General features: G+C 38.1%; 1 protein-coding gene across 1 annotated transcript; it reads right to left on the bottom strand.

The window, feature by feature from the left end:
- Nucleotides 1–641: 641 nt before the first annotated feature.
- On the bottom strand, nucleotides 642–1,538 carry LOC116850717. The gene is made up of 2 exons (XM_032829322.1): nucleotides 1,266–1,538; nucleotides 642–1,175 (listed from the first exon to the last, which is right to left on the bottom strand). The coding sequence occupies exons 1-2, from the start codon at nucleotides 1,536–1,538 to the stop codon at nucleotides 642–644; spliced, it is 807 nt and encodes a 268-aa protein (XP_032685213.1).
- Nucleotides 1,539–8,512: the final 6,974 nt, after the last annotated feature.

Genomic DNA, 8,512 nt, shown 5'->3' with positions numbered 1-8,512 from the left:
TTGGCCAAGATATGACCGTTTCTGCCTGGTTTAGGGATAAAGACTACCCTTGTCTCCCTCCAGGTTTGTGGTACATATCTCAGGGCTATTCTAGCCCTGAGTACTTTTGTTAGTGGACCTGTCAGCACCTCCGGTCCCTCCCTTAGGAGTGTCTGGTAAATGCCGTCCGGTCCCGGTACCTTATAAGGCTCAAAGGTTTCTATTGCCCATTTGACCCCGCTCGGTTGTACGATTCTGGCCGCGAGGGACCATTCTTTGGTCATACGAGGTTCTCTTGATTAATCCTCGTCTCTGTTGCCCCGAATCGTGACATCCTCTCTGAATCCCGGAAAGTGAGTGGACATCAAGTGTCTCAGTGTCTCTTCCGTTGATTCAGTGTATCTTCCATCCGGGAGCTTAAGATATCCCAGTTGAGGTGAATTGTCTTTGCTGCGGATTTTGTTGAGTCTGGATATCTCCGGAGAACTTTCAACGCTCCCGCAGAACTCCCTCCAGCTCCTCCTCTTTGACATTGTGATTTCTTTGCTATAGCGTCGTTGGGAGCTCCTGAAAGCTGCCCAATCAGTTTCCACTTTTGACTTTCTTGCTCTATTGAAAAGCCTTCTTGTCTCAACCTTGAGCTTAATAAGCTCATTATTCCACTATGGGACCTTGGTTGAGACTTGTTTCCGCCTTAGTGGGCAGTTTACTTCATAGGCCTCTATGATAGCGTCGCTGACAAACTGCGACGCCACTTCTAGATCCTGTTTTGTATTAAATCTGAACGGGGCTTTTTTCAGAATGGTCCCAAGGTCCTTCCTGTAGCTCGTCCAGTTTGTGCCTCTGGGGTTGCGACCCCATTTCCCCTTTTCCCTGTACTCGAGCGCAAAACGTAGCTGCCTGTGATCAGATCCCGAAGGTTCGTTTGAGACCCTGCAGTCTCTCACCAGGTCAGCCACTCCTCTCGTACACAAGGTTAGGTCTATAACCTCACGTCTTCTGCAGTCCATGAAGGTGGGTTCCGTTCCTCTGTTTAGGATGATTAGCTTGCTGTCCATGACGAATTCATGTAGGCTTTCCCCTCTCGGGTTGATGCCCGTGCTCCCCCATCCCACATGGTGGGAGTTTGTATCGCAACCCAGGAGTACCTCCAGCCCTCTCTCCTCCGCATATTTCATCAGCTCCTTGACTTCCCTCTAGGGTGGAAAGTCTTTGGCGTCATAGGGCATGTAGACTGACCCCATCAATACATCCCTGTGGGTCCCTTCGTCCAGATTAAGCTTTACTTGTACCACTGTGATGTCTCCATTACTGAACTGCGGCACAAAGATTGCATTTAGATCTTTTGTCACTATACATGTCCTTATTTTTCTCTGCGTGGTGAACGAGATAATCTTGCCACTACCGCTCAGGCCTTTTATAGCGTTGTTCAAGAGCCATGGTGCTTGTACAAGTGTTATTGCTGTCTGCATCACAGCCATGCCCTTAGCTAAAATCGCTGAGGCGCCTTTGCTGTGATGCAAGTTAATCTGCACCACTGGAACTTTGAGACCTATCATTTCTAGGCAGACTCTTTCGTTACAGCGGCTTCCATCTCCCTTCTGCGTTCCTTGCCAGTCAACTTTACAGTTGCCCGGCCCATCCCGCAGAAGAGTTTCATTCCGCAGTCCTTTAGGGCCTTCAGAGAGGAGTCGCCGACAAGAACAGCGAAGTGGGTGTCCCTGCTCTCGCTCCCCCTGACGACAACCTACTCGCTAGCTGCCAGTCCTGCATTTTATCTGTCAAGGAGTTCTAACGCCTTCTTGACAGCCAAATCCGGCTCCTCTAGGTGTACTACCAGCCTGTGACGCTTCGGAAGCTCCTCAAGCGGCAGCACATGTAGCTCATTTTCCCCTAGTTTTAACTACGAGGATAGGCTTTTCAGCCAGTCCGCGGATTCTACATTGGCGCAACCGCAAATGATTGCCCCGTCTCTCTCCCAAACATCGGTAAAGAGGGGAGCCCTGGTGCCTCTTGGAAGTCCCAGGATCCTTTCCCTCATCAGTTTTTTAATAATGGCTATTTCCCTGAGTTTGATCTTGTTTTCAAGGTAACCCTCAATAATAAGTGCCACCCTGACTATTCCTTTAGTCGCCTGTGCAAAGGATCCTTGGTCACTGACCTTGGGCTTCTTGTCCAGGCGTTTTTCTGAAGGGCTGGGGGTCGCGAGATTCGGTCTGGGGCGCTTTGCGTCCCTGATGGACCCGCCTTCCCCCGAGCTCCTGTTACGCCTCCAGAGGCAGCACCCGATTCAGAGGTCTCTTCAGCCCTCTCTCTCGCCCGCTGTCTCTTCAGCTTTCTTCTCGCAGCCCCACTCATTTTCGGGCGTGGCTCTACGAGTTTCCTTACCGCGGAATCGGACCGAGCATCGGTACTCGATCCCGCGTCGCTTCCTCCTTCTCTAGGTTCACTTCCTAAAGAAGCCACCTCCTGGAGAAGGTCATATATTTTTTTGCTTTTGTTTGTACCTGTGTCCATACTTGTTCCCACGAGTACCGCGGTCGCGCGATCTCACCCGGGCAGAGCCGCGATTGCCCGGGGCTCGGCAGCGTACTCCCGAAGGTCGCCCGGTATCCGGGAGGCACCGTTCATGACACAGCTCCCCCTGTGCCACGCAGCCCTCAGCACGGTTGCTAACATCTTGGCTTGGGGGGTTCCTCTTAGATGACTGCGGCCGGGAAACATCCCTGAGCGGATACCCCGACCGCAGCCACAGCCCCACCACCAACGACAAGGTGGGAACCCATGCGGGGGGTTTCAGCAATATATTCTTAAACATTTATAAACTATTCATTTAAATTAGTTTTCTATCATTTTACAAGGTTTTCCAAGCATTAATTATATGTTTTATCAAATAAGATAATTTCATTCGCTTAGATCGATAAAAGTGACCATTGTGCGCCGTGTCGTTCGTATGCACACATATCAACACATGCTGTTGACTTTCAAGCTTCATAATTCAAAAAGTACTTAACAAAAAAATAGTTTATTTTAGTGTTTTGAAAAGCTCTCGAGATAAGTTATGAGAATATGCAATAAAAAATAGGGGGTTTTAACATTTTAAAGTCGAGTATTCCGTGTACTCTCTTCGGTGGAGACGACCCTATACTTTTAAAAAAGTAGCTCTTTGAAATGATTGAACACGAATTTTGTGATTGTTTAGAATTTTGAATCGCTTTCGAAATAATGAGGATGGTAACTGATTTTAGAAACTCTCTGTATATATTAGGTGCGCAACTAAGTTCCCGCTGTTTGTCAATAGATGGCTGCAGCAGTAAGTGCTGGTCGATTTTGACATATCCAAAACGTCATGAACCAAGCTTAGACATATGGTAAACAAACCGTTTGACACGTTAGTGATTTTGTTTTGGCGTCATATACTTTTGGTTGTGTGAAAATGTCTGATTTTGTGCCAAATAATCGTCATTTGCGGGAAGTGTTGATTTTCTTATTTCATTCGAAGAAAATGGCGGCTGAAGCGCATCGAGAGCTCCAAAAAGTAAAAGAGCTCCTAAGTGAAACAACGTGCCGTGATTGGTTTCGTCGCTTCAAAGACGGTGATTTCGATGTTGACGACCGTCCGCGTGAAGGAAGGCCAAAAACCTTCGAAGACGCTGAATTGGAGGCATTGCTCGATGAGGATCAGTGCCAAACGCAAGAACACCTTGCTTCAGCATTAGGAGTTACCCGCCAAGCCATTTCCAAGCGATTGCATGCGTTGGGAATGATTCAAAAGCAAGGAACTTGGGTTCCTTATGATTTGAAGCCAAGGGACGTTGAGCGTCGTTTTTTCGCCTGTGAACAACTGCTCCAGCGGCAAAAAAGGAAGGGTTTTCTTCATCGCATCGTGACGGGTGATGAAAAATGGATTCATTACAGCAACCCAAAGAAAAGAAAGTCATGGGGACTGCCCGGTCATGCTTCTACGTCGTCGGCTCGGCCGAATATTCACGCTGCGAAGGTTATGCTGTGTATTTGGTGGGACCAGGTCGGTGTTATTTATTATGAGCTGTTGAAACCGAACGAAACCATCACTGGGGAACGGTATCGAATTCAATTGATGCGATTGAGCCGAGCACTGCGCGAAAAACGGCCACAATACGAGCAGAGGCACGAAAAAGTGATTCTACTGCATGACAACGCTCGGCCTCATGTTGCCAAACCCGTTAAAACCTACTTGGAAACGCTCAAATGGGAAGTCCTACCCCACCCGCCATATTCCCCAGATATTGCGCCGTCCGATTATTACTTGTTCCGTTCGATGGCACATGGTCTGGCTGATCAGCAGTTCCGCTCATATGAAGACATCAAAAAATGGCTTGATTCGTGGATAGCCTCACAAGACGAACGCTTTTACCGTAACGGTATTCGAGCTCTGCTAGAAAGATGGGAAAAAGTTATAGCTAGCGATGGGCAATACTTTGAATGATTCATTTGTAACCATTTTTTCACAATAAAGTTGCATTTTCATAAAAAAAACAGCGAGAACTTAGTTGCGCACCTAATACTAAAAAACTAATTAAATACTTATTTAATTGTTGTTATTTATTTTTACAAAGCGAATAATAATATATTCATATATATATATATATATATATATATATATATATATATATATATAATGAAAATATAAAAAAAACAATACGAAGAATCAAACACAGGTTCACAGAAAATGCGTCCGACGCTTTAACGAAGTCACGGGTATTCATGCTACACTACGTGCATATATAATCTTTAATAACTCGAAAAATATACATTTGCGACTTACAAATATATTAGCAAAAGTTATTAACCACTTGACTAGTACGCGCGCCAAAAGGCGTATTCCTATCCGTGTCACAACTGGCACGCGCGCCAATAGTCGTACGCTTTACGCGAGAAGAAACTTGCCTTACTTCTATGCTGGCAATATGTTATTGAATTTAAAAGGTTTCTAATCTTATGTTTTTGATATCAAGGAATCCGAATTTTATGTCAAAATTAAAGAATTTTCAAACTCCGATGCACTATTGACTGTTTAATACGGAAAATTTTTTCTTTTACATTGATTTGAGAACTAAGATTATAGTTTTATAATATTGTTTGTTAAGTTAAATTGTAATAAACATTTCTAAAACATAAACGTAATTAACTTTTGCGCATTTGCTGGTAATGTGAATCACGACCCCGGAGTATCTTAGTTCTCAAATCAATGTAAAGGAAAGAATTTTCCGTGCGTATTAAACAGACCATAGTGCATTGGGGTTTGAAAATTTTTTAATTTTGACATAAAATTTGGATTCCTTGATGACAAAAATATAAGATTAGTAACTTTTTAAATTCAATAATATATTTCCAGCATAGAAGTAAGGCGAGTTTCTTCTCGCATAAAGCGCGTGCCAGTCAAGTGATTAATTAATTTTTGAAGATCTATAAGTACCTTCTGGTCCAAAAAGAATCCGATGTTATAATCTTTGATCTCGATTTTTTCGAAAACGTAAGGATATCTAGATAAACGATGAGATACTTGTATATTTATTTTCGATGAAGAAAATCAGTGCCAAAGCCCATCAAAATCGGTGACCCACACTTCGTAGTTTCCCTTTGTAAGTGTTTTTATTCCCTAGATGCAAATTTTGAAATACTGTGCTTAGAAATCATTTCGTGTTTCACATACATCAATAGTGTCGCGTTAAATGAAATATGCTACAAATCTTTCTCCGTTTCTGGCGCCAATTTATTGTCAAATTATATCAACAGATTCTGTCAACAGAACATGAACTGCCCTTATAGAAATATCATACTAAGAAATACTGAAAAATTATTAATGATTAAATATTACTAGTAATCCAGTAATTTTTTAGCCAGTACTTAATTTCTGATGAATACTGATAATAAAATCACTGTTAAATATTGATAGTAATCAAATACTGAGAATTATTATGCGAAGATGAAAAATGAGAAAATCATAATGTTTATAAAAATATACTTATATTCCTAATTTTCTCATGTCTCATAAACTACTAGATATCGAAGGTTGTCAACACATTCCAAACTTTCATGAATCCTCTTGCGATAATTTCGATCCCAAGCGGTATACTACTGGTCACCTACTCAAGAAGTCCTGACCGCATTAAACTGTTGTTTAACCTTACGAACGGCGCGCACGCGGTAACTCTGATGACTCCAACGATGTTCTTACCATTCATGCTTATATAATGTATCCTTATAGTGTTCACAGTATATTATAATATACCTAGCAAACACCAAATAATAGTTATATAATTTTTACTTGTTGTTTATTGGATAATTTGTTGATAGATATTGAAATAATGCAACATTCGATATGCGATGAATATTAATGTAATGTAATGAACCAGTGATAATTACTTTTATATTTTTAACAAAATGTTATAATGATTAATCCAACAAAAAAAAATTAAAAATCCAAGAAAATCCAAATTAAATAAATCGAATTACTAAATTTTGAAAGAAACTTTTAAAAAATATTATTTAAAACAATAGTGTTGTTTCATCAAATGACATGGTTTCCTTGAACGAAATAAAAGTTTTATTTTCATCATTTTAAAAAATGATATTTCGTTTAAGAATATAATATTTTAATGAAATAAAAAAAACCACAAAATTAAACAAGTACGAATATTAAATCTGAAGAAAGTATTTTCTCCGAAAAAACGGTATAAGAAGTATAAAAAATATGCAATAAGACAAATTAATGATTGCCACTAACGAGTGTTATTCTAAGTACTATTCTATAAATATTATTGATGTAAAATTACTGAATTTGAAATACAAATAACAAAAATAACTAATAAATAAATAAAATATATTATATTCGTAATATTTTTTTAAATATTACTGCAATATTGCTAAAGTAATATTGCAAATTAATGTCACTGCAAAGTTTCTGCAACATTGTACTGCAATATGCAATCTTGCAACGTTGTAGCAATGTTGCTGCAAGCTTATGTGCTGTATGGGCATTGCTGAGATTTGAGCCTGAGACCTCTCCCAGGTAGCAGACACGTCAAAATGACATCCAAATCTAAGTAAGTACAGGATAAAAAATAACCAAGAAATGATCAAAAATATCGTGAGAATATCGTCAAAATGATAGTCTAATGTCACAGATCGATTACGATCGATTAATGTCACGACATTTTAGACGACTTAATGAAGTTTTATGACTTCTCTAAACTTCAATAATAAGACGTTTTTAAGACGTTATACAGAAACGTCATTAAGATGTCACAAAAAAGACATTTTAAAGACGTCGTTATTTAGTCACTTGACGTCATTCGACCAGTTATGACCAGTTTTTTACGTCATTTTGATGTGAGTCTGTTACTTGGGTTGATTCTTGTGTCGTTCATCTTACTGCGTCACTGTCGCTTTGATTGAGAGACGCTTCATATTGTGTACATATGGTATATTCATATACGAAAGCATTTGATTTATTTAAAAGAAGGGAAAAGATTCTTTTAAAATATATGTTTTAAAAAGTATGTAGAAAGTATATTTAAAAAATATTTATATGTTTTAAAAGTAAGTAAAATAAATTATTTTGTAAATTTAAATATAAATTTTTTTCTGATAATAAAAGAAACTTTAATTTGAAACATAAAAAAATACTTTTAATATTAGAAAATAATTTATTTAGATTTATAAAATGATTTAATTGTATTTTATTTACTTTTAAAACAAGCAAATATTTATTTAAACAGTTTTTAAAAACACTAATTTTCTCTTTGTAAAAAAATCATTTGTTTATTCTTATATATATATAGATATTTTAAATCAAAGAAATTTTTTTATTTATAAATTCATAACTTTACAGCTTATTTTACAAATTTAAAAAAATATTTTTTTATATTTATTTTATATTTTCTAAAATTTAACAAATATTTTTTTAAGTTAAGAAATTATATGTAACAAAATATATTTCTTTCATTTAAAGAATTTTTTTCTAATGTACATTACCAATTTAAATTTCGATTTTCTTCTTTCTTTATTGATTTAATAATTATAAATAATTATATTTATTTTTTTATGTGCAATATTTATAGAAATATTTACCAAATATTAATTTTTTGTTTACAATAAATATTATGGAAAATATTTAGATATTTACATATTTCTATATTTTAATAATATTTTGAATATAGATTTTCATAATTTTTCCTCTCTCTTTATGTATATATATATACAGGGTGTCCCGCATAAGACATGCCAAAAGAAAAATATAAGTAGAACAGATAAAACTGAAAAAAAATTGTAGAGGTCATTTTTCAAACAACCACGTAAAATTTCGAGATATTAATAAAAATAGTTGGACAAATTAGAACGCGCGATGCGACGGGCGGAAAATACGGCTCGCCGCGACCGGCGAAGAAAATGAACGATTGCTCGCGGGTCAATTTCATAGGCCAGAGAGGTGGGCCGTTTGCTAGCATATGGAAATGGAAAGCTCCGTATATGCGTCCGTGTACGTGTA

This window comes from Odontomachus brunneus, unplaced genomic scaffold (genome assembly GCF_010583005.1).
Source record: "Odontomachus brunneus isolate Ranch 3 - 2012 unplaced genomic scaffold, Obru_v1 Obru_scaffold_153, whole genome shotgun sequence".
Taxonomy (NCBI): Eukaryota; Metazoa; Arthropoda; class Insecta; order Hymenoptera; family Formicidae; genus Odontomachus; species Odontomachus brunneus.
This window is presented reverse-complemented; position numbering and strand designations above follow the sequence as displayed.